The sequence below is a fragment of the Lissotriton helveticus genome, chromosome 7 (genome assembly GCF_964261635.1).
Source record: "Lissotriton helveticus chromosome 7, aLisHel1.1, whole genome shotgun sequence".
Classification (NCBI taxonomy): domain Eukaryota; kingdom Metazoa; phylum Chordata; class Amphibia; order Caudata; family Salamandridae; genus Lissotriton; species Lissotriton helveticus.
The window spans coordinates 1,199,940,617-1,199,967,638 of record NC_136068.1 but is presented as its reverse complement, the minus strand read 5'-3'; the positions used below and the strand labels follow the sequence as shown (position 1 = coordinate 1,199,967,638).

Below are 27,022 nucleotides of genomic sequence, written 5' to 3'. Positions count from 1 at the left end.
AGCTTTTAGTCGCCCCCCCAATCAAGCTCAAAAAATTCGGCAGCCGTAGATTTGCTCACTTGGCCCCCAAACTCTGGAACCCGCTGTCCCCCCTGCTTAAATCTTCTAACTCCCTTCTTGAATTCAGAAAACTCCTGAAAACTAGTCTCTTCACACAGTCTGGCTAGATTCCCTCCTTCGCACCTCCCAGCACCCAATCAGCGCCAGGAAACCTATGGTGTCAGAGCGCTACAGAAATTCCCTTTAAGATAAGAGTTAAGATAAGATAAACTAGACTAGCTAGCTCCGAATATGAATCTAGCAGGAGTCCTGGAATAAAAATGATGTATTATTTTCCTCTAGGTGAGCAAATGTGGCCCTTGACCCCTTCTTTACCTGGGAACCTTTAACCTCTATCTCAGCTACATCATATTAGTTTGAAGACCACTGCCTGTCTTGGATATGGAAAGTCATGCCCAGATTAAAGCAAAGTATAGAAGGCCAGATTTGTACAACGTTCTGTCTAGTCAAATCCTGTTTGGGCGGGAATAGCAAAGCAAGGGTAAATTACTTGCAAACTGCATTTGACAATACAGAAATCTCAACATTATGGTGGAATTTATAAAATCATAAATGTGATGTTAGGACCACGCTCCTAGGTAGTTTTCTACCTTTTAAGGGATATCAACACTCACAAACCCATAACGTTGTCTGATATATAAACACAATACTATACCAAACATAGCATTCACTAGAGATTCTTTATGGAGAGAGGCCAGAAAAGGAATGCAGGACGAGCTTCAGTTGGGTACCTTATGTAGCATCTGCAACATCGCCACTACATTTAGAAAGTGTAGTCTCATAAGGGATACTACATTTTAAGTTTTCTACATTAGCATTTCCCAGAATCCTCCCAAAAAAGGATGGCATTTTCATTGCAGCATATGAATATCTGCCAGATAAACTGGAGGAGAAAGTACTACTTAGAGATGTTTGATGCTCACTATTTTATCAGCTGGATTATTTATAAGCAGTTGACAGGTTGGGATACTCACAACAATGAACAATACAGTAGCATGGACTGGAACACTGATGCCATCAAACACTATTTTCGAAAAGAACAATACTCGAAACATCTTATGTAAACAAGTCCATATTTTGCAGCAGGCAACGGAGGGATGCTGCAGGTAAATGTGGATAAGCGATAAGCCTGCACATAAAGGAGGCACGACAATAGTCTGTTCGGAAGATTGTTGAAAACCTTTGCTTGACTGTCTCCGTTTAGGCTCGGACATTTTTGTGGAACAAATGAGTGAACTTCAATATAACAAAGTTGAGCCATTTCCATTTTTTCAAAATAGGTAATATTATAATGCCATAGATCACAACGACATTGCAATTCAATTAATTTTGAACTCTTCTGAATTTGTAACTCAAAGTTTGAAATTTTCAATTATTCCACAAGTTTTGTCACTTTTCCTTAACTTGAACATATTTTCTTTGAGGGAATAGTATAAAACATTATGACACGTTATTCATTTTTATAACAGCAACTAACACTTTAACTAAAATACTAGGACTTTCCAACCAGGATTTGAGAACGAGCATCCAAAATAAAGAGAGTCGCATGGCTGATCCAGCACCCAATCAAATACAACTTCCCGGTTGTTGGAGCTAATCGTTACTCGGAGTTTAAAGTTTCCTCCTTCATTATTATTGGAAGGACCTAAATTCACCACTTCCATATCAAAGGTGACAGTAGATCCGGAAGAAACAGCTGGCAGCTGGTTAGTCATCTCTTTTCCATTCACAAAAACTGCACCTATGACAAAACAAATAGTAATTTTAATTATTTAGGTGACCTCTTTTACCATTAGATTGTGGCAAAAATGCAATCAACGTTCTCTTGAGAAGAGCTGTACAGCCACACATCTAAGGATGGAAAAGAGGCATTATTTACATACAAAGGGAATGTATCGCTTCACTAAGTTAACCCTCAATGCTCAAGGATTAAAGAGGACTTACACATTAGAAGGAACTAACACAACAGGGAAAGAGGAAAACAACCAGGAAATGAGGTCTGTCACTGAACACAATAACAGTGGGAGCAGAAAACAGATACAACCATACAATATTGTAGGTGGCACATTGATATTAGGAGGTAGTTATAAGTGACTACTAGGAAGAATGGAGCGGAAGAGACACTGCAATATGTGTATCACTAAATTGTACATAAGCCCATTAAAAGTCAAGATGGTGTTCTGTCTTATAGGTGCAAGCTCCACTTTGCACCTGCTACAGCCTGATGGCAAGAATGCAAGGTTCTCACTCACTCAATACTTTCGAATCACTCACCTTGAATTCGAGCCAATTTGTGTATGTTCTCTCATCTTTGTATGTTCTCACTCTTGAGTAAGCATTATTATTGTCACGTCAGACTTTTCGCTTTCTCTTTCCAAGGTTGGATCCAATGAAGCACCCAAATCACATAGGAGGTAACCAGTATTATCTTCCCAGCTCCCTGACGAAGGTACTGCGCCCCAGAGCACTCGGTTTAATCCCGCTTTGGGGCTTACAGTGTTTTGTTGTGTTGCCGGTCATTGTTTCTGTGCTTTGGCAGTGTTGTTGTATTTTATGCCCTCATTTCTGATCCGTTTTATTTCAGTTGTTCAAGCAGCTATTTAAAAATATTTTTTCGCATTGCCGACGCTGTTTCTCCCGCTTTTGCTGCTCCTGCCCTCCTGACGGTCCCTCCCACTTCCTAGGACTATTTATGGAGGCCGCTGCGCGGCTCCTGTGAGCAGCCCTTGACGTACTTGTTGTGTTTTGGGTTGTGGCCTTGATTGGCCACCCTGGTCACTGCTGGCCTACTTGTTCTGGCGTTTGTGCGAGTGGGCCGGAGCGCGCAGGAGCAGCGAACAGACTACAGGCACACACGCTGTCACAGTTGGAAGTGAAATGAATGAAATGAAAATGAGTCTTATAAAGCGCACATACCTGCCCGGAGGCGTCCAAGCGCTGACTGTGAAGTGAAGTCCCCGAGCGGGCGTCCTCCTTTTATTCAACCCCGCAGGCCACGCCTGGCCTGCGGATGTGTGGATGCGTGTGTGCGTGCGACCACTAGACCGCTGGGGATATTACATCCCTATCCAACTATATATTTTTTTCTTTTCCTGCAAAGCAAACAAAAACAGTCCCAGATCACAACGTTAGAAAATAAAGCCTGGGTACTTGCGTGTCCCTTGGTGATGGCTTCAGGGTCTCAGCAAACAGGCATAGTCTCTCAGTCTCTGGCTTGGTGGCGGGTTGGGCCTCAAGTTGTACCGCTGCGAGCTGGCCCTTTCGCTATTGGCGTCTCGGCAAGGGCTACTGGCCGTAGCGGATGGCGTCAGAGGAGCTGACACGTTCTCCGGTTTCTCTGGCTGTCTTTCCATCAGCTCATCGTCTTCCTGGGCTGTCGTCACACTCGAGTCATGGCTCCCTCCTTCTAGATCTGGGCATTGGCTGTCTCCCGATGATATGGCCAGGAGACATTTCTTGACACTTCTTCCTCTCCCTTCTGTGCCGTGATCATGGTGCCTCTCATGGACTTGACCGTCCAGGTGCCTGGTTCATAACAAGTTTGAAATTTCCCTCCAGGGCGTCGGTTCCGTAGGATCACCCGGGTCCCCGGGGTCATTCTTCTAGGGGTGGCTTTCCTGTGACGACTAGCTTGCTGGTTCCCTTGTCACCTCCGTTCCTGGGCCTTATCCGTGTCGGCAGGGGGCGGTGTCCACCCCGGGGCATTGGGGAGAAGGTCTCTTCGTGGCCCCTGAAACATGAGGGTCCAAGGACTTCTCTGGGTTGTGCAATGAGGGGTGCCCCTATACTCACGCAGGAACTCATGTAGCGTCTGCTCCGGATCAGCCTGTTCCACTAAGGCTATAGGGAATACTTTGTTCAGGGTCCGCATAAATATTTCAACGTCCCCGTTGGCCTGGGGCCATTGGGGTGTGATGCGGCGGTGTTGAATTCCCCTTTGTCGGAGAAAAGTGGCAAATTCAGCCCCCATGGAACGGGGGTCCATTGTCACTTCGTACTTCCAGCGGATATCCAAACATAGAGAACATCTTCTCCAGTGCCGGCCCCACATGCTTGAAGGCAGTGGAAGCTACTTTGTCCACTAGTGGATACTTCGAGTGGGAGTCGATGACTACCAGCGTGTGTCCCTCTCCAGGAAAACTTCCAAAATCTATGCTCACCTTGGTCCAGGGAGATGTGCAGGCTTCTTCAGTGATCACAGGCAGGGGTTTGTCAGGGTCGCTCGTCAGTTGACAGGCCATGCATCTCCGCACATGCTCCTCCACCATGCTCTCTAGCTCCGGGAACCATACTTTCTCCCTCATGCGCGCCTTCATCTTTGTGGTGCCTTGGTGTCCACCATGGGCAAGTTGCACAGCCCTGTCTCTCAGGCTCTGGGGAATGATCAAACGAGACCCTCTTAGCAATACTCCATCTTCAGTAGCGCTTAAGTCATGTCTGACTCTCCACATCTTCGTGAGGGACTCTCTGTCTTCTGCCGACCAGGAGTTGGAGGGGCGGAGGTACTCAGCCCACGAATCTTCCTGAACCGCCTTCAGAGAACTAAAGTAGACAGTGTCGGTGACGGCCGCTTCTTTAACATCTTCTAGCGTCATGCTTTGAGGGCAGGATGTGAGTGCCACCCACTGGGCATATTCTTCACAATCGCCGTCCACCGACTCTGGCAGCGATGGATGACGGGAAAGAAAATCCGCGGGGTTTTTGGCTCCTGGTCGGTACACGACTTCCATCTCATATTGTTGGAGTTGGATTACCCATCGTTCTATTCGGGGTGGCGGATGTGGAGCAGTTCCCTTGAAGAGGGACACTAGGGGTTGGTGGTCGGTGACCATGACGAATGGATGTCCTCGCAAGTATAGATGGAAGTGGCCACAGGCCCACTTGATGGCTAGGGCCTCTCTTTGAACCTGGACATACCTGGTCTCAGTTGGGGTGAGGGCTTTGCTGGCGAATGCTAGCGCTGTCCATTGGCCGGGTTCGTGTTCCTGAGTCAGCACAGCGCCGAGGCCTACCGGGCTGGCGTCAACTAGCACCTCCGTTCGCTTCGTGGGGTCAAAATAGGACAGGATGGCTCTTTCCAGGAGAGCATCCTTGATCCCTTGGAATGCTTCGTCTTCTTTCGGACCCCACTGTCAGACAGCATCCGCCTTGGTTAGCGCCCGTAGTGGTTCACTCCAGGTGGCTAGGCCCGGTATAAATCAACCACAGTAAGTGGCCATCCCAAGAAAGCTCCTTATTTCTGTTGGGGATTTTGGCGCAAGGGCATCCTTGATTGCCTTGGACTTCCTCGGGTCTACCTGGATACCTTCCTGATTGAAGACGTACCCAAAGAATTCTATGGAGGGCTGGAAAAACTGACACTTTTCCTTGTGAAGTGTTGCTCCATGGGCACTCAGTCTCCTCAGGACGTCCCGGAGATGTTTGTGATGTTCCGAAGCGGTGGCGGAATGGATCAGAATGTCATCGCTGACATTGACTACCCCAGGCAGACCGGACAGAAGCTCTCTAACGGTGTTTTGGAACACCTCTGCCGCCGAGGAGATACCAAAGTTCAACCTCTTGTACCGTCGTAGTCCAAGGTGGGTGCTAAATGTGGTGATAAAACGACTCTCCTCTGCCAATGGTAGCTGGTGGTATCCTGCGTTCAGATCAATTTTCGAAAACCACTTTGACCCATTTACGTCCACAATGATGTCGTCCATGGTAGGGGTCAGGTGTCGCTCCCTCCGGATTGCGGTGTTTGGCAGTCGCATGTCAATGCACAACCGGGTTTCTCCCGGTTGTTTTGGCTTTTCCACAATAACCATTGGGGAGACCCACGGAGTGGGTCCAGTGACCTTTTCAATGACGCCTAAACCTTCCAGCTTCTCAAGTTCTCTCTCCACCAGTGGCCGTAGGTGGAACGGAATCCGGCGATGTCGTAGGGCGATGGGAGTGATTGATCTATCGATATGCAATTTGATTGGTTCACACTTTATACAGCCCAGGTCCGTGAAGAGTTTGGGGCATCGTCCCAGTAGCTCGTCCACCTGGTGTGCTCTGATACGCTTGGCGAACGCTATTAACTTTAGGTCTTCGACCTTGTGGCTGCTTAGCAGAGTGTCGGCCTCTCTGTCAATTATGTGGATCGTCGCCATCACCTCCCATTCATCAGCCTTGATGGGTACTGTGATTTTGCCTTTGAGGGGTAGTGGTGTATCGGCTCCATATGCGAATATTCTCGTTTTGGACGGTAGCACCTGAGGGCGCGGGCGTAGTTTTCTGAATTGTTGCAAACCCATGACGTTCACAGTGGCCCCGTATCGATTACCGCCTTAATTTCGTTTCCGGCCATCTGTACAACGCACGGCAGCTGCAGCCTTCGCCGCTGTTTGAGTTCCCGCGCAAAAGAGACAATGTACGCCTCTTCATCCTCGGACTCCGAATCTTCGTCCATTGTGGGTAGATATTTCTCTGTTTTCGGTGGTGGTGGATCAGTTACCGACAACTGCCGAATTGCTTTGGTAGGTGTGTGTGATTTTTTGAAGGTCTTTGAGGTGTTTCGTCTTCGACACACAGTCGCAAAATGATTTGGAATCCCACAATTTGAGCAGGCTTTGCCCTGAGCTGGGAAGTCTTTGGCCGCATGTGGCTCGTGTCCGCAACACCCACACCGTGTTCGGGACTGGTCTTTCCGGTATTCCTTTTGGGGTGGTCCTTGTGGCTGGGTCCTCAACCGCGTCTGCACGTTCACTCTTAATGGCCTCTGTTTTACCTTGGGGTTTGTGGAGTGCTTGTTCCATCGCGGTGGCCCTGACGGCCGAGAGGTCATGTGATCTGGCCAAGATTAGGATGTCCTCGAGTGAGATCCCTGGCTTGCACAGTATTGATCCTCTTAGTGCCTTGTCCCGACATCCTTGAATGATCTGTCTCAGTATGGCCTTCGGTTGATCCTCATCAGTACAGGTGCTTCCCTCACGCGAGCATAAAAGCGGTCCATGGTTTCGCCTTCCCTCTGACGTGCCTGTCCCAGTTTGAAGACTTCAAAGTCTAGGTCCAGCTGAGGGTCAAAATGACCGTTGAGGGCAGTGACAGCAGCGTCATAATTATCAGCCGCCCCAGTGTTGGGCAGGTGTTTGAAAAGTTTGAAGATCTCATCTCCTTCATAGTGTAGCAATAGGGACCTTTTCACTGCTTTGTCGGTCTCCCTCATGACCACAAAATAGTTTTCCAGTTCTCAAGCCATATTTTCCAACGTGGGGATGCCGTAGACGGATCCTCCATTTCGCTGAACGGTGGTAGGACCCCAGATGCGGCATGTTGGAACGGAATGTTAATGGTGGCCGCTGGCGCGTCGTCATCCGCCATGGTAGGGTTTTGTTAGGATGATCACCCCCTCTTCCCCCTTATTGCAGGCTTGTCGGGATAGTGCGGGCCTCGGCCGAGCGTTCCCTCCTGCTCATCGACCACGTGGCCGTGGGCGGCCTACTTCAGCTCCGTCGAGCTTTTCCACGGGCGTCTGGGTGTGTAGAGTTGCTGGAAACCTTCCGCGAGGCAGGACACCGCCCACACTCCCTTCAGGGCGCAGTTGGGGCCCCCAGGAGATTTCTGCAGCTTCTCACACGAGATGCGTGAGTTTTGGTAGGGCTCCACGCGTACCCGCGACTCACGCGAGATGCGTGAGGTATGGCAACTGGTAGCACTGCCGGTCCGGTTCCACCTCCCGACACGCCGGCTCTTGGGGGCAGCCACTGGGACCTCCAGCGACACCGATGTACAGCGGCAGGGGCGGCCAGGTGAAGAGTCAGGCAGGGCAGATGCCACAGACAGGTGTGCGGTAGGGCCGCGTGAAGGAGCAGGGCGCTCCGCTTCGGTCTCCGGTGCACGGGCGAGGGTTGGGCCCCCTCCGCTCCTCGCCAATGTTGTGTTTTGGGTTGTGGCCTTGATTGACCACCCTGGTCACTGCTGGCCTACTGGTTCTGGCGTTTGTGCGCGTGGGCCGGAGCGTGCAGGAGCAGCAAACAGACTACAGGCACACACACTGTCACAGTCGGAAGTGAAGTCCCCGAGCGGGCGTCCTCCTTTTATTCAAACCCGCAGGCCACGCCTGGCCTGCGGATGTGTGGATGCGTGTGTGCGTGCAACCACTAGACCGCTGGGGATATTACATCAGTGACGGAGCCACCCGGCCCATCCATGCAAACCACACACGCACGCACGTACCCCGAGGGCGGGCTCGCCCGAGGGTTTAAATAAAGGGGCTCTCGACCGCTCGGGTCTTGGCCCAGTAACAAACCACAGTGTCAGCATCCGTCATTTGTCTCACACATGTGTCTGCGGCCTATCACACGCACCTTGAGTATCCTGGCGTAGCGGGATACCACACCTCGTAGTCCAGTCCACCGCTTCCCTGCTGCCAATCATTCTCTGCCTGGCTCCCTGACGAAGGTACTGTGGTGCAGTTTCCAGAGCCCCTGAAACCCCCGGATCGATCCCGCTGTGGAATTACAATGTTTCGCTGTTTTTGCTTGCCATTGTTGCTATGTTTTGGCATTATCGTTCTGTTTTATAACCTAATTTCTGATTCATTTTATTTCACTGTTGTTAAACCAGCTATTTAAAAGTATTTTTTTGAGTTGCGGATGCTGTTTCTCCCGCCTTTTGCTGCTCCTACCCTCACCTCCTTGCCGGCCCTCCCACCTCCCAGTCCTATTTATGGCAGCCATGCCAAAGGCAAGCCTGTCTGCGCCCATCCGCGTCTGGACAGCGCTCAGAGCCAGAATGCCTGGATTTTCCTCCCCACAAAGCTGCAACTCCGCAGACCTCAGAGCCCTGGACCTGAGACACACCAACATCCACTGCTGCCACACATGTCAAACGTACAACCAAAGGACAGTTATCCTGAAGACAAGATCACCATACCTTCAGCACTGAAGCATTCAAAAACACCAGGGACACAGCAAACATGGTTGCATTTGTTACTCCGACAGAAACCACAACAACACAACTCCAATGCATCATATTCAAAGCACAGTCACTATTTCTCCAGACTGCCCGACCCCAATTATGGAACAGGTCAACTTACCACTCCACACACACGGAAAAACCACCACCAGAGGCACTCTTGCCTATGGACCTCCAGCTCGCTGACTCCAGTGACGTCAACACCACTGAACTCCTGGAAAGCATGAGCAACATCGGCCTCAAGCAGATTGTCTCCGACCCCTCTCGACATCACAGGACACATGCTCGACCCCATATTCACCTCAAGTGACTGAGTCAGATATAACCACGCCACTCAACTCACCTGGACTGACCACTACAGCGTCCACTTCACTGTTGCATGACCCACCCACTCCGACACTATACACTCACCTCCTCCCCATATTGTATAAAACAGGTATCAAAAGACTAGTTGAACAACACTCTCCACTCCCACATCCCAGATTCCACATGACCCAGAATAAGCAGCAAAAAAAATCTCTTAGTGGATCACGGACTGCGCCGACACCATCGTCCCAGTCAAGACAGGCAAAGGATTGCTCAAAAAAGCTAGCTGGTTCACCAAGGAACTTCACTCCTCCAAATGCAACTGTAGACAACTGGAAAATAAGTTGTGCATTAGCAAAAAAATTGAAGACCCTACTGCCTTTAGGACCGCACTCAACCAATACCACGGCTGCTTGAAAGAAACCAAAAAGAACGCCCTGGCAGACTGCACTGAAGCCAGGACAAATTGTGAAGGAGTTCTCCAGTCCAACAGCCACAGAGAACATTATTCCCTCCCAGAAACTATGTGACAACGATCTACAAAAACCTCAAACACCAACCCTCCGCAGCCGACGGCTTCAACCAGCTCACAACCGTGTTCTCAGTCCCAAAACATCTGCCCACCCACTGGAAACCACTCGCTACACAAGACACAATCTCTATTATGAACTCCATATACTTGGGAGCACCCACAGACCCATGCCTCCACCACGTCTTCAACCTCTGAAGCAATGACAATCGGCGATGAGCTCGGGAAGGTCCTAAACACCTCCATTTCTGTGGTCACCTTTCCAGAAGATTGGAAACACAGCAAAGTTATACGAGACCCCTCCTGAAGAAACCGTTAGCCAACCCAACCAAACCAAAGAACTACTAGCCCATCTCTTAACTCCTCTACCCATCAAAAGTCCTCGAGAAAGCCATCAACCAGCAACGCACCTAAAAGCCCACAACTTCCTGGACCCCTATACATCCAGATTTAGAGCTAACCATAGCAACAAGAGAAGCCCTGATCGTAGCAACCAACATCAGAGTCCTTCCTGACTGAGGAGAAATGGCTGCCCTAATCCACCAAGACCTGTCCACCACATTCAACACTGCCTCCCACCACATCCTTATCAACAGACTTCACCACACAGGGATCCAGGGAGACACCCTCCGGTAGATCACCTTGTACCTCACTGGCAGAACCCAGAGGATCCGTCTTCCACCTTTCACTTCAGAGCCCAAGAGGATCATCTGCGGAGTACCCCAAGGATCGTCCCTCAGCCTCACCCTCTTACATGCCTACATGACACCCCCCACCCCCGGCTGACATCGTCAGATCACACAGACTCCACATCATCTCCTACACCCAGCACAAGCTCTCACTGTCAGAAGATCCCTCCACCACCAAAGAGAACTTCCATAAATGCATGAGGAACACAGACTGGATGAAGGACAACTGTCTCAAACTCAACATGAACAAGATTGAAGCCCTCATCTTTGGGAACAACACCTCGCCCTGCAGCAAAGCATGGTGGCCTGCAGAACTTGGCCCACCCCGACAGACCAAACCCGCCACCTCTGCATCATCTTTGATAGCAAGCTATCCATGAAGAAACAGATCAACACAGTCTCTTCCACCTGCTTCCATACCCTTCCCAACTGACACCAGAACTGTCCCGCAGGCCCTCATCACAATCAGACTGGACTACGGAAACACACTATGTAGGCCTCACAGCTCTCCTATGGAGAAACTTCCAACAATACAAGGCTCAGGAGAAAGACTCATCCTCAAACTCCCTAGAAGGACTCGCATCACACCCCATCTCAAGAAACTACACTGGCTCCCGATTCAGAAGAAATGTCAGTTCAAGATGCTGACCAATGCCTACAAAGCCCTGCACAACAAAGGTCTTGCATACATCAACAAACGCCTGCATTTCCACTAACTGACCAGACACCTCCGATCCGCCTCCCTCTTCCTCACAGACACCTCACTGATCTGCCGAATCAACAGTGGAGGGCGCTCCTTTTTGCACATGGAAGCCAAGGCATGGAATGTCTTCTCCCTCCACCTCAGAATCGCACCTTTACTCCAACTCAAGACCTGGTTGTGATCACACCACCATGCAGCAGATAATACTATTCCAGCACCTCGAGACCCAAGTGTGTGTTTTGGCGCGCTTTATAAATTATTGATTAAACATCAAAGGTCACTTTTTAAACTGACAATTGTGTCCATAACAAAACTCTAGCACAATTATAATACATAATGTGTTGATTTAGCTTACCCTTTAATATCAAAAATACCCAAGAGTTACAAATCTGCAAGCATAATTTTCAAGCCTGTGAGTATGTATGGCCACAATCATTCCACTTTAGTAAAATACATTATGTAGGTGTAAAAAAACTTCAGGCATCACACAAATGAATTAGTGAGTCACTAATAATAATAGCAACATTCACTGAAATTAAAGATTTTTGTAGCCAAGTGTGTGGTTGCCAATTGGTCACTCAGCGTGGTTCTCCTTTTCTCAGTGCTCATGGATATTTTCAAGCAGAGCTATGGCTGGGTTATCCGAGGACTTGAGATTTTCAAGATATTCATGTCAATTTAATCTATATGGAAATAATTTACATAAGGTTGTCAGGAAAATCAGATATGGATCCAGCCCCTCTAAACCAACTATGGGCAACTTTTAATTTATGGACATGTTCTTCAAGTAAAAGGGCATTTTAAAGTGGTGCGTACTGTGCAGTCAAATTAACCAGAATTTTCTTACCATTTGTACTAATGCACACTGCCTTGTCCCGCTGTAAAGATTCATATCCAATCAGCTGCTCCACACATACGCCAATGCTGTCTCTCTTATCAGTCTGACCAATGGTTTCAATTCTGTAAGGAAAAAAGCTTGGTTTACTTTTTGTATTTTAGAATATACAGAAAAGGTATTGAACAAAAGTATGATTATTGTTCAATGCAAATGAGGGAAAACTGGTACGTGTATGGCTAGGACACATATGTCCTGAACAGGACTTTGTTACTTTTTTTTTTAACCCAAAAACTAATAATGCTAGCATGTATGGCAGAGGCACTGTTCTTTACAATTTTATCTGTAATTAGTTTCTTCTGGTTCGGTGAAGATTTGGATTTCTCTTCCTTTTCAACTTGAATGCTTGCTACTGAAATTTAGGAAACTCCTAACGACTTGACTATATACTCTCTAGTGCTCTACCTTTATCAACTATGCTAGGTGATGTTATCCTGACATTATCAAGCAGCATCAAAATGCTTTGGCATACAGCCAAGACAAGTAAATTTAACATAACATAATATAGTTGGTGATTTATAAACCTTGCTATGGGTGAGTCTTAAATGTTCAAGAAATAGTGAAATTTGTTTGTAAAATAAGCATTTAAATTCACAGCTTATCTTGAATTACAGATGTAGAATCCACCAATAGTATTGTAGGGACCCTGTGGGATTATGTATTTATATGCTTTTCTGTTTTAGGGCCACATATTTTCTACAGACTGGAGGCCCCTGATGTAACACACGAAATCTGTAGAGGCAGTGTCAGTCACATAACTCCAACACAGACACTCTCATTCAGGTTTTGATACACTTCCCATCTCGGAGCCAATGCTGAATCTTACTGATGGATTCCTTTTTACAACAACCCAATAATGAGGAACTGTCAGAAGAGGTACAAACATACAGATCAATATAGCTGGTGTAAAGAACTGCAGGTTGAGAGCATGGCCAAGAGGCGCAAGATGGTGACTTAGAGGTCCAGGTCAGGGACCTTTCATTTTGCATCATCCACAAGGCATTGACCGTCTCAGGTCCGACACCCAGCCTGGGGACACCTGGAGGGGTCGTGAATGTATAGGATGACCCCATCACCCGGGGGGAACTGGACAACAGCTGGAGAGTGTTACTGGGCCACGCCGAGCATGGCCTGCTGCGTAGGATGCTGAAAAACTCCTGCACCTTCAGGGAAAGGTGGCGAGTGGTGCTTTGGACTTACGGGGGTGCCACATAGGCAGCCTCTGTTCTTCTCCCCCACCCCAGCCCAGAGAGAGGTATGTATCACCTTGGGTCCTGGGCGGTACGGAGGAAAGAGCAGGACCGAGAGGTGTGAGGACTGAATTGCTCACCTCCCTAGCTTTCTGCGTATCCGCCTTCGCAGCAGAGCCACAGAGCGCACAACTGTCAGTCACCGCAGATCACTGGACACTGTCTGTGCCCTTAAGGTGAGTGTGGGAAGACTAGTATGAGAGGTTCCCTGCAGGCTTAGGCTTCTCTGCCTGCTGTTGCACTGGGGGCCTACTTTGCTGCAACCGTTAGATACAGACTCGCTATCCCAGTGGGTCGGTAGGACCCGTGGGAGGTGTGTGGGCCCCAGATCAGCGACCTGAGCTTGAAGCCCCCTGGGGGGGCATGGAAGGGGTGAGACTGATGGGGAGAAACAAGATCAGTAGGGCCACCCTTGAGAGTGGGGATCTGGTTGATGGCACACAGCAGTCTGTATCGTCCTCTGGTAACCCCTTGGACTTCCCTGTGACGATGGAGCCCATGTCGGAGTACTTGTCAGAACAAATAGACTTGATCATTTGTGCAATATAAAGCACCAGATAGGAATTGTAAAACAAAGTGGACGCAGTGGTGATTGAATTGGGGCTTCTGAGAGATGATCTGAGAAAACGTTCTGACCGTCCACTTTGTTTCCCAGTTATGCTTTCACTTTCTGACCGAGTGATCTCCAGCCCAACACACTGACCCTAGCAACAAGATCCTTAATCTTATGGACAAGATCCTATACCCTGAAAACAAGGTTGAAGATAAGGAGGGCCGCTCCCAGCATAACAATGTCCGCATTGTGGGATTCCCTAAAAGTGTAGAAGGTGCCAGTCCCACTGCTTTTGTAGAAAATTGGATCTCAACCTGTGGTGCCCAACTGCCTGTCTCCCCACTTCATTGTTGAATGGGTGCATCAGGAAGCTGCCCGCTGTCGTCCACGGGGGGTCCTCCTCTTTATTTTTATTTATTTATTTATTTTGAACGTTTTATATAGCGCGAACCAGACTCTTGCGAAATATCAGAGCGCTTTACAGGGCAAGTGGAGTAAATATACGATATATTATGATATAGGATAACACAAAATAGGTAAGTTATACATCCGTCTAGATCAAGAGAGGAAGGTGCTTAGCTAGAGCAAAACAACAAAGATAAAGAGAAGGACGAGTATGAACGAAGAGAAGCAGGTAATACAGTGCAAGGAGTAGACATAGAGTTCACGTGAATAGAGCCATGAGGATAGCTTTCACTTCTCTTTTGAAGGCGGTAGAGGAAGGGTTCATTCTGGTTTCAGTGGGCAAACCGTTCCATATCCTCGAAGCCAAACCAGAGAAGGATCGGTTATATATTTTTTCTTGGCAAATCGTTGAGGTTGTAGTAGCAGAGTCTTGGCACTCCTGGAAGCTCTGCTGCCCGCAGAGAGCACCAATTTCTGGGCTAGGTAGTGTGGGGCGTTGTGGTAGAGGGCCTTATGAGTCATACAAGCTATTTTTAAATGAATTCTGGCTTCAAACGGTAGCCAGTTGAGGGCTCTCAGGTCTGGGGATATGTGGGCGTTTCTCTTAGAACCTGTGATGAGACTCGCCGCTGAGTTTATCGAGGCTCTTAGCGGGGCTGTCGATGACCTAGGGAGTCCGCATAAGGTTACTGCTCCATATTCCAGGCATGGGATAACTAGGGCTTGAACTGCTTGTTTGAGATCGAAGGCGAGCAGATAGGGTTTCAGTTTTCGCAGGGTCTTTAGGTGGAAGTTGGCTCCTTTTGTAGCGATGCTGATGTGTGTCTGCATATTTAGGTTGCTGTCCAGCGTAACCCCTAGAGATTTTGCTGAGTCGACTATGAGCGGTTGTCCATTGAGAGCTGTTAGGTGCTTCATCGTGTCTCTGCATATTTAGGTTGCTGTCCAGCGTAACCCCTAGAGATTTTGCTGAGTCAACTATGAGCGGTTGTCCATTGAGAGCTGTTAGGTGTTTCATCCAGTCTATGATAGTGTGAGTTTTGTTAGGGGGAGCGATAACAAGGAATTCAGTTTTGAGGGAGTTCAGTTTCAAGTGGTTTTCGGCCAGCCAAATTTGGGTTTTTTGTAGTGTGGTGTTGAGTGATTTGATGTCTTCCAGAGAGTGGATTTTGATGTATAATTGGGTGTCGTCAGCATACATGTGGAAGTGTTTTTTGGAGTGGCTGAGAAGATCAGTGAGTGGTTCCATGAAAAGGTTGAATAGGGTGGGAGAGAGGGAGGAGCCTTGTGGGACTCCTAGCGTGACAGACGAGGGGGTGGACAGGGATTGGTTGACCGTGAATCTTTGGGATCTATTTTGGAGGAAAGAGGCGAACCAGTTTAATACAATTCCAGACAAACCCATTCTGTATTTCAGGAGATTCAGCAGGTTGTCGTGTTTGACGGTGTCAAAAGCTGATGACAGGTCGAGTAGGATTAGAAGACAGGCTTCATTTTGGTCAAGGATTTTTAGAGTGTCGTCTAATATATGTGTCATGGCTGTTTCTGTGCTGTGACCTGCTCTGAAACCAGATTGAAATTGGTTCAGCAGGTTGAAACGAGCAATGTGACTGTTCAGTTGTATGGTAACGCATTTTTCCAGGAATTTGGCTAGCATAGGGATTTTAGAGATCGGACGATAGTTATTAAGGTCCGAGGGGTTGGCTGTGGGTTTCTTTAGGATAGGCGAGACCTGCCCCATTTTCAGGGTGTCAGGAATGGATCCTTGAAGAAGGGAAGTGTTAATGATCTTGGTCCAGATGGGTAGAAGGAGAGGTATGAAGTCCTTTGTGTAGTTTGCTGGTAGCGGGTCTGTGAAGTGATTGGAGGGTTTCAGCGCGTTTAACATCTTTAGTATGGTGTCTTCACTGTAAGTGTTGAAGTGGGACCACGATGCATTGTTTTTTAGTTTGAATAACGGGAGGTCATTAGCTAGGGCCCCGTCTAGGGACTGAGATGGGCTCTCTTTCAAGTCTGTGATGGATATTAGGTCCTTGAGTAGATCAGATTCGATGGATTCTGTCTTAGAGGCGAAGAAGGAGGCAAATTCATCACAGGTGGGATTAGAGAGAGCGTTGGTGTTGAGGACATTAGGTGGGTTCTTGGTTTGGGCTTTGATAAGATCAAAGAGTTTTTTGGGGCGGTTCTTGGCATGGTCTAGTTGAGATCTGAAGAAGTCGGTTTTAGATTTTCTGATTTTTCTGAAATAAGCGTTTCTGGAAGTTCTGAGAAGTTTGAGGAGGTCAGTTGAGGGTGTAGCTCTCCAGCGTCGTTCAATTACTCTAAGAGAGCGTCTGTCATCATTTAGCCTCCCATCGTACGATGGTTTGGAATCTTTTGAGGAGGTTCTCTTCAGTTGCAATGGGGAAATTTTGTCTAGGAGGTTGTTCATGGAATGAAAGTAGTGATTTGTCAGCCCCTGAACATCAGCCAGGTCTTCCGGGGGATTAAGAGGGTTAGAGTTATCTAAGGCTGTGAGGGCAGATCCAACGTTTTCAAGGTTTCTCTTCCAGATCTTGGTTCTCAGAGGTTGTGTAGGGAGTCGTGTAATGGTTTCAGAGATTTGGAAAGAGATGACATGATGGTCAGACCAGTCGCAAGGGAGTATCGAGTCGAGCAGGGTGGAGTTTGCTTTGGAGATTATTAGGTCGAGAGTTGCACCCTTGTCGTGTGTTGGGCTGTTACAAATTTGGTTGAGATTGAGGAGGATCCTAGGCCAGTAATAGCCAAAATATTGAACTACAGAGACAAAGAGCAATACTAGGCGTACCAGGTAGGCAGGTCGAATCACAATTGAAAATGCACATGTAATGATATTTCTGGCACCAAACCTCTACGGACATAATTTAAGCACTGGGTCTGCCGCTGCACCTCCCTCCGCTCACCCGGGAGGCGGATGCTGGGCCCTGCCCCACACCATGGCAGGATAAACTCTGCTTGTCCCTTTACGACTCTGGCATGTAACATACGGGAGGGTCTCGCTATTAGCTCACATTTACCAATGGACAATTATCCCATAGACCGCTAGCACATCTCTCCTGCTAGAAGGCCTGACTGTGCTGCCATGTTTCACACAGCAGAGACCACGCTAATAGCGACCCCATCTCCTGCAAGACCCTTGGGAATTTATGCGCCACTTATTGTGGCTGCAACATTACAGTTTTATAGTTTGGATGACCAAATGTTGCTCTGCCGACTTGGGGATGGGAGATTTTGTTCTTGTAAGCCTGATCACCATTTAACAGTTGGGGGTGTCAGAGGGGCCCAGGTGCATCACAATGGGTCTTGAGCCCCAAGACCTCCCACTACAACACACTACCACACGCTAGGGCTAGAATAACATTCATAACATGGAAGGTCTGGCGCATGGGCACCACCAGGAAATGATATGCCGTACATGCATACCACAAGCATAGAAGGGCACACATCGCCTTCCTACAGGAAACTCACATTGGCAAGGGAGAAGATCGCCGGCTCCAGAAGCGCTGGTGGGGTCTTTGTTATTGAACAACCCATTCAGGTTGTGGGAGGGGGCAATAGTCAGGATTGGACCTATAGTCCCCTTTAAATGCAGCGGGCATTAAGTGTTTATGGAAGGGATCCTAGATGGCATGGCGATATTACAGGGCAGTGTGCCCTCACCGAACACGGACCAACTACAGTTACTGTTGTATTTGAAGAGTACAACTGGTAAGCTGGTCCCACCTCTGCAGTGTAATCAAGGGGGATTTGATCTGTGTCCTAGACACAATGCTTGACTGGTCCCACCCACCACTACCCTAAACACTTCCATCTAAAGTCGCCAAACGCTTCCAACAATGGTTGACACAGTCACTTCAGTTGGAGGGCTTACACCCAATACTAGAGAATAACTCATTTTTTTCTCCCCCATGCAACCCCCTCTTCCGGCTAGATTGCCTTCTGTGTCATCCTGCCACAAAGATGCGAGTTTCCATTGCATTGTATTTTATACAAAACTGTCTCTGATCACAGACTCTTACTCCTGCAATTTAACTGGGGGAGACTTATATCGCCTGTCCCAACCTGGAGGCTCCTGCCAACCATACTAGAAGATCAAGCCTTTCACCAAACCCTCAGTAAAGCTATCACCCACTACACAGCAGAAAACAATAACACGGCTTCCACCCATCTTCTCAAGTGAGAAACGCTCAAAACAGTGGTCCGAGGGCCACAATCCACTAGGAAATGACCCAGTCGGAGGTTTCCTTACGTGGCTGCGGTAGGGAACGAGCAAGTTCGAGGTGACCTGCCTGATGCATGTAAGCTCCACGCCTGTTGATCGAATCCTTCCACCAAACAGATAATGGCATGCTATGCAAAACCGCATGCCAAAGGGGATACATCTGGCCACTTGCTCAATTTCTTAATTCAGCAAGATTCCATCACCAACCCACTACTACCATCTGCCTTTTCTCAGACGTTGTAGTGTTCTCACAAGGTGCGATACACACAGTATTTGGTACCCATTACCGAGCCCTATAATGTCTGATGGATCGCTCGCGACAACCACACATGGATGACTTCCTCTATCAGATTACCCTGCCAACATAGTGAAACCCTAAACTGCCCAATTACAGAGCACGAAATACGGAGGCCCATTCAAAACTCACAACCTGCAAAACACCATGTTTAGGTGGCTTACCAATAGAATTTTAATAAACTTACGAGGATTTATTGACCCCGAAAATGGCAGAAGAGTACAATCCATTGTAGCCACAGGTGAATTATTGTGATCCATGTGTGAAGCCTCTTTGGTTTCTCTTCCTAGGCTGGGGCGTGATCCAATCGAAGTCCCTTCTATCGCCCACTTGCCATGTTAGGTCAGAATGTTGGCTATAAGATCCTTAGCAAATTATTGGTGAGGAGGAGGTTGCTGGACATAATGTACATGCTCAGCAGAATGGTTTAATTGCTGGTAGATCCACCTCCCTTAATATCCACAGGTAGCACAGACTACTGGAAGAGGCCTTAGCCTTATGACCCTTTTCAGCCTGCTTGGTTTTGGACCTGGAGAATTACATTACAGCGCTGGATCGGGAGTATACACTGAAAGCACTGAGCACGATGGAGTCGGGAGTCAAAATGATCAGGCTGATTAAGCTCCTCTACACCAGGCCAACGGCAAGAGTGAAAATTGACAGGAAAATTTCTAATGCCTTCATGGTGGGTCCCAGCACACACCAGGACAGCCTGCTCTAGCTGCTGTGGTTTGCATTTGCGATTGATCCCCTTGCATACCGTATACACCAGTCTGGGAGGAATTAGGGCATGCCGATCAGTGGAGAGATACATGCAGTGTCCCTCTGTGTGGACAATATCTTATTATAATAAGGACATAGGCAAGGGAGTGGCAGACATAGCGGGTGTACTGGAGTTCAAGTCTGCATCTGACCTGTGGTTAAACTGGAACAAAACATGCTTCTTCGAACTCAACCCCACCTGCCTCGTACATGACATGGTAGTGCAAGTCTATACTAATAGGTGTGAGCCCTCCACATTCAGACACTTAGGCATTAATGTGTATCACGCCAGTCGTGATTTATTAGGTATTAATTTGGTGAGCTCTTTCCCTATGACGGTAGAGGGTCTGTCGCCCTTTCCAAAATAGTCATGCTGTTCAGGCTACTTTATAATTTTGTCAACCTACTGATTTGTGTCCCCCGGAGCACATTCCGCATGCTACATACTATGCTGGGGAATTTACTTTGGGATAGTGAACAACGTAGGGTGGCACTGGCAGAGCTACAGCTCCCAACAAAGTGGGGAGGTTTGGGAGCCCAGGATTTTGAGTATTACTACCTGGCGGCACAACTCCGGTGGCTCCCTGCTGGCTAGCTGTTTGCAATTTGACTGAGGTGAGAGGAGGAAATGAATGGAATGCCCTGACAGCTGTTTGGGCACTTTTCCTCCTGAAATCCCGCTGCCAAAATATATGAACAAACTACTGCAGATATCCCACTTTGGGCCTCTTCGAGGTAACACCATGCTCCTCTAAAATCCCTCTGGTTGGGGAATTGGGGTATCAATGGGGAATGGCACACACAGAACCACCTACCCAGCAACTACACTACACTACTACAGGTACCATATGCTGGAAGCTGGTTTCCTAATATCTAAAGCTGTACATGCTAACACCTGCGATCCTTTAGCAACACTGTGCCAGAAATGTGAATTTGACTTGGGCCAGCCCCTCAAACAAAAAAATTGGATTCATCACTAGAGCCCAGCGAAGGTCGCACATAATGCGCACTTCCAATATATACAACATGACATACTACAATGAGTTTATCTAACCTTGGCCCGTATCAACAAAATATGCCCCACAGCAACACCAGAATGCCCCTGCTGCCACACCCAAAAGTAAAAAGATCAAATAATGAACGGAATGCTGAACAAATCAAACGTTCACCCAGTCACAGATCTGGGTTTAATCCATTGTGTTTTTGCTCACCACGCTACCCCAGTTTGGACCCAGTCATATCAGTTTTGACCCTGCTCCCCATGGAAACAGTCCAGCCTGAACTGCCAGGCCAGGTCCTCTATGGACCGGAAGCAAGCATCCTGGACCGCCTTTGGGGTATCATCCGTCATCAGCCAGGCTAGCCTGAATCCAGTGGCACGGTGAGCACGGATCCCACATCTGGACATACTCTTCCCACTTAGGACAACAAAAGCAAAAAGAACAAATGATGGGCGGAATACTGAACAAATCAAACATTCGTCCCCAGTCACAGATCTGCATTAAATCCATCATTTATTTGCTCACCACGCCACCCCAGTTTGGACCCAGCCATATGCAAATCAGTCTTGAACCTGTTCCCCATGGGAAAACTCCTGCCTGAATTGCTAGGCCAGGTCCTCCCTGGACCGGAAACAAGCATCCTGGAGCCGGTTTTGGGGTATCACCCATCATCAGTCAGGCTAGCTTGAATCCAGTGGCACAGTGAGCACGAGACCCATCACTGGGCATACCCTTCCGACTAAGGGCGACAAAAGCAAAAAGAACAACCATGCTGCTCTAATACTCATTTTCTGGTCCTGCTCCATGGTCCAGATCTTCTGAACAGAAGTATACACAACCCTTACTGAGGATACGGGCTGCAACAACTTAGGTACGCTGGGGGGGATGGATACTGGGGCTATATAGGCATCAAAAGATCAGGGGAACAATACACTAATGGCTCTGCGCACAATCACAATGTGATGGAAAGCATCATCACTACCGGGGGCAACACAGTGGCAAACAGCAGTGATCCACTGACGAGTGGAACGAGTCTCGCCGCAGCGAGACTCGTCACAGGATCAAAAAAACACTCGCGTATCTCCCCGGACTTTAAATCCCTGAACTGGCTACCTTTTGAAGCCAGAATACAACTGAAAATCGCATGCATGACACACAAGGCTGTGCACCTGAATTCACCCGCCTACCTCACTCAAAAGCTGACAATTTCGGGTGGCTCCCGAACTACTAGAAGCACAAACAATCTTTTGCTGAAACCTCGAAGATTTCGGAAGGAAAAAACTTATAAACACTCCTTTTCAGGAATGGCACCCAGGATCTGGAACTCACTCCCTCCGGAAACAAGGCTCATCTCCTCCAACACAATCTTTAAGAAGGAAGTTAAAGCGATCCTCATGGCAAAATACACATGATCTATTATTCCGTATCACTCATGAATCTGCTCTGTAAGTCCTGCCCGACCCTGGTCTATTGTACCACCCGTATTATCGAATTACGTAACTGTATACGCTCACTCTTTGTATTTTGTTATAATGTTTGACGCACCTGGTTGATTATGTATATTGTTATATTGTTGACGCACCTGGTTGACTTTGCACACTTTACCCTCTCCACCTCAACGTTCCTTACTTCCCTACTACTGTCGCACCGGTGGGACTATACACCCTGCTCACACCCACCTCAACTGTGCCCACCTTTAAACTCTAAATATTCTAAACACGCTTAAGCAACTATATGCTCCTTATTATTGCACTTTATACTATTGACGCAATTGTTTGTCTATACACTGTGTACCGACACTACCTCACCTGTGACCTACCTCATGTCCTTTGACCCACCTATGTAACTAGCACCTTGTACCTAACTACCTCATATATTACTTTGTATATACGCTTTATTACTCTGTATTTTTTATCCCCATGCCCTTGTAAAGCGCTCTGATATCTGCAAAGATCTTGTTCGCGCTATATAAAACTTTCAAAATAAATAAATAAATAAATAAAAGTCAGAATCTGTGGTGCTGTTTTGGGAGGCGGCACGTGGTTTTCAGAAACATCCCATTGTATCTGCATGGGACGTCCTGACCCTCATATTAAAAAATAACACCAGGGATGATACCAGACCTTGTTAGCCTAATTTTCCCACACTACATCTCTGTGACTGCACAACCCTAACAAGCTGATAATAGACTACACTGATAGACACTCCCTAGCAGGAACAATACGACTCTAGTCATAGGCCAACGTGGTGATCGCACTAGGATCCTGCACTCAACATATAGCCAAAATAGATTACTTACTGTATAAGCAGGCTAATTACTTTCTGTTTAGAGCAGGATAATTATCTTAAAATCTCTACTTTGTGTAAAGCAGAGATTCTGAAGGGCAAACTAAAATGGACCACCTCTGTAAGGAAAAGGTTTATTGGTATATGTAATAAGTTATCTACAACATTTAACCTGCACCAACTACTGCGAATGAGCAAAAGTGACCAAGAATGATAGCAATAAACATGTCAAGGGGAAATGATATGAGATATCTAGATAATAAGAGATCTGTATGCCATTTCAGAAGAAAATGGATGGAGGAAGTGATATACCCATATATATATATATATATATTTTTAAAGCTTTATTTTTCCCAGTTTTTGCATACAGGAATAGGATAAGCATTACAGTGCGGAGTACAGTTTCGGTGGTAAACGAAAATACAAATATAGCAAATAAAATGAAAAATGACCATAGATATCGGTGTGATCGGACAGTGCATCATGGCCGTGACATACCCATATTTCGAAAATGTATCCAATGAAGCCATAAGACCGGCACTTTTAAAATTTAGATGCTGTATAAACCCTGTTTTAACTTCATCTTCTCAAGTTGTTCTACAAGGTAACAAGATTTGTAAGTGTGATATGAATATGAAATGTGAATCCGTCCACATTTTATTATATTGTTTGTGGTTTTTAAAGCACTGAAAATTATGGCTGGGACCCATTCTAAGGAAATATGAAGTTAGGAATAGGAGACAAGTTGCCTCCCTTTTACTGGATATGAGATATCTGGATGTATTACGTGCACTAGCGAGATATCTGTTGTCTGGGTAGAAAACATTAATACAGAATTGACTCCAGGACATGCTCGTCAGATAGGTCACATTAATTGGACCTGTTTTAATAGTAGAAATGCAGTGTTTTAACTTGTTTTAATTGGATGCAAATCTTATTGTAGATTAAATTATCTATTATGTTGGAAATGTTTTCAGGACTAAGGTCCAAATCAACATGGATTTGACTCAAAACTAGGGTTGGGCAGACATTTCCGTTCCGCCCACGGAATGGGCGGCGAATTTGCCCCTTCCGCATTCCGCAAAGAAGACGGAGAAACGGGGCAAATCTCCGCACACTCGCAGGAGCCTGCGCAAGCGCATTCCTCGCCAAGAATGCGCATGCGCGGTTTCAAGAAGAAGGCACGGTAGACCAGGAAGATGACCCCGCGATAAGGTAAGTGTTATTAAATCTTATTTTAGGCTTTAAGCAATGTTTAATATTGCGGGCGGGAGTTGGGCGGGTGTCACGTAACGGAAATTTGCGGAGAGGGACGGAGATTGGTTCAATCTTACGCGACTTCCGCCCAGCCCTGCTCAAAACAATAATTTCCCTAACATTGCTATTGCATTCCTATCTGTTCTGCATTACATTATCTTTCTCATGCTGATTGTATTCTCTAATTCGAGGACAATTATGTTGACTGTGTTTCAACTTGATTTAGGATTTGCTAAACACTCTAAGTAGTCCCCCCGTTCCTTTTGGTCCTACTTTTAATGGTCGCGGAACATTTTCAACAATAGATTTTATTTTGGTATCAAACCGGCACTGTTCAAGAATTGTTAATTTTTGCACTCATAAGTGACCACTTTGCACAGAGTTTGGGTATTCTGTTATTCAGACAAGAGATAAGTAGGGCGAATAGCCCCAAACCCATATTGGAGAATATATCCCTATCTAGGCAAAATGGCTATGCTTTATGCTAGGACAAAATAGAACCTAAGGAATTTATGATAAATGTTGGAACGAACTGTTATGATAAGATCATGGCCTGTCTGGATGAAAAGACTACATGTAAAGAAATGATCAATGGTTTTAATGGTATTATAGACCATATTAAGAAGGCCCTTACTCTTAAAGGAAAGAAAACTTAAGGAAAGAAGGATGGTTTGACTCCAGCTGTACAAGGGCTTACAGAAAGCTTAAGCACGCCCTGCATATGGAAGAAAAAACAAGGATAAGATCAGAGAGGCCCGGAGAGAGTAGAAGTGTGCCTTAAAAGGTAGAAGAAATATGTTAAGAGCAGAGGCATGGAAAGCCTTACGTGAAGCATCTAGTGCTAGAGATTCTAGTGCCTTTTGGAAGGCAGTTAATGCACCATTCCTTATAGATAGGTACTTACTATTGAGGTGGCAATTTCAGAGCATGCCTGGATAGAGCACTTCTCTCTGTACGATGAGCTATCCCCAGGGTGACATGACGATACAGTTGATGAGAATGAGCATGCTATACTATTGAGGGATCAAGGAAAAGAGCTCTCTTTCGAGCTCAGTGAGGTAAACCTGGCCATTGCTACAGGTTTGGGTGGGAAGGCAGCAGGGCCGGATTGTGTTCCTGTTGACATTTTTAAAGCTAATATTGTATTATGGGGCCCACTGATGACACAAGTGTTTAATGCCTGTAGCTCTGCTGGTTTTGTATCGACATGAATCCATCTTGGTACCAATTTTTAAAAAAGGAGACCGGGCCGACCCGGTCTGTTACCGACCAATATCCTTGTTGGATTCAACTGTGAAAAATGTGGGTCGAGTAATATTGAATAGACTTCAGGACTGGGCGGAGGATCGGACCGTGATAAGCGATCTGCAATTTGGTTTCCGCAGGAAGTTAGGTACAATTGAGCAGGGCCATAACATCCTAAGGAATAAGTAAATCAAAGCAAGGGAACGTTGTACTTGGCATTCGTTGACTTATCATTGGCGTTTGATTTGGATGATTTTAGAGGAGATGGGTGTTGAAGCAGTCTTAATTTATTTTCTAAGGCAGTTATATTCAGGGGCAAAGGCACGGGTACGGTTTGGGGCGGGAGGGAAATGCACTGGACACTTTAAAGCGAGACGTGAGACAAGGTTGCGTCCTCGCCCTGTTTCTTTTCACTTTGTACATAAATAATCTTGATACGGTTTTAGTTCAGGAATGTAAGGACCTACCGGAAGCTGGTAAATGCCCCATTCCCGCAATGTTAGACGCTGACAATGCGGTCCTAATGGCCTGTACACCACTGGGACTCCAAAGGGTCGTTACCAGTTTTTCAAATTTTATGTCGGAATGGGGTCTTACCGTCAATTCATCTAAAACTTTTACAATTAACTGTGGGTCAGGATGTATAAGGACTAGATCTATATTGATAAAAAACGGATTAAAAGTACAAAGACATTTTCCTACCTTGGAATTGTATTTGAATGCATGGGATCCAATAAGGAGATTATTGTATAGGATGTACGGCATTACGACGCGTACTTTTACAACGCGTGCCGTTACAACGCGTTTTTTTCAACGCAAGTCGTTACCACGACTTGCGTTGGAGGGGGTGCGGACTTAGGATTTTTTTAATTTACTATTCCAACACCAGCCTACGTACAGTAGGGAAGGTGTTGGATAGTAAATTAAAAAATTCCTTGTCCTGCAGCGCCCTCCAGCGCAAGTCGTGGTACCAACTTGCGTTGAAAAGACCGCGTTGTAACGGCACGGCGGTGTAACAGCCACGTCGTAAAGGCTGTTCACCTATTGAATATAAAGACCTTATCTGCACTATCAAATTTTAGTAGGAAATTAGGCAGTCGTCCCACGGTGGAACTACTAAATATTTATAAAGCGAAAGTTGTCACTGTCGCATCGTATGGAGCTGACATGTGGGGGCATGCGGATGTGAGCTCTTAACAGGTAGCTGAAAACATGTTTTTAAGATTTCTGTTGATGGTCCCTAACAGTACCTCCTCCTTCATATGCCACACAGAACTAGGTGTGTCATATCTAGAAGACATCATAAAGATCCAACCAGTTCTGTTGTGGCATAGGATATGGACAACAGAGGAAACAAAGTTCAATCGGGGGTTCTAGAAAACTGTATGGGTTTGGATGGGGTGATACAAGTTAGATGGCTGTTTTATATTAAATCTTTCTTATATAAATTTAGGCCATCCAGAATTTTATGATGATCCACCCACCATGGTTAAGCTGTCCAGGAAAGATCTTAAGAATCAATGTCTGAGCTTTCTGAGCGAACAGAGATTATGTGTGGAAATGAATAAAACCACGGTTCATTAACAACTTTTAGACTGCA

At 46.8% G+C, this 27,022-nt stretch overlaps 1 protein-coding gene across 2 annotated transcripts in view; it reads right to left on the bottom strand.

Annotated features, from left to right (window-relative positions):
- Positions 1 to 967: 967 nt before the first annotated feature.
- The window catches only part of CRLF3 (cytokine receptor like factor 3), a 555,853-nt gene continuing 529,798 nt past the window's right edge, over positions 968 to 27,022 (bottom strand). For both annotated transcript variants that reach the window (XM_078654389.1, XM_078654388.1), the window contains 2 exons: positions 12,078 to 12,190; positions 968 to 1,801 (listed from right to left, as the gene is read on the bottom strand). In XM_078654389.1, coding sequence (XP_078510515.1) covers positions 1,545 to 1,801; positions 12,078 to 12,190 — 370 coding nt within the window. In that variant the 3' untranslated portion in view covers positions 968 to 1,544. The remainder of the gene's footprint in view (positions 1,802 to 12,077; positions 12,191 to 27,022) is intronic.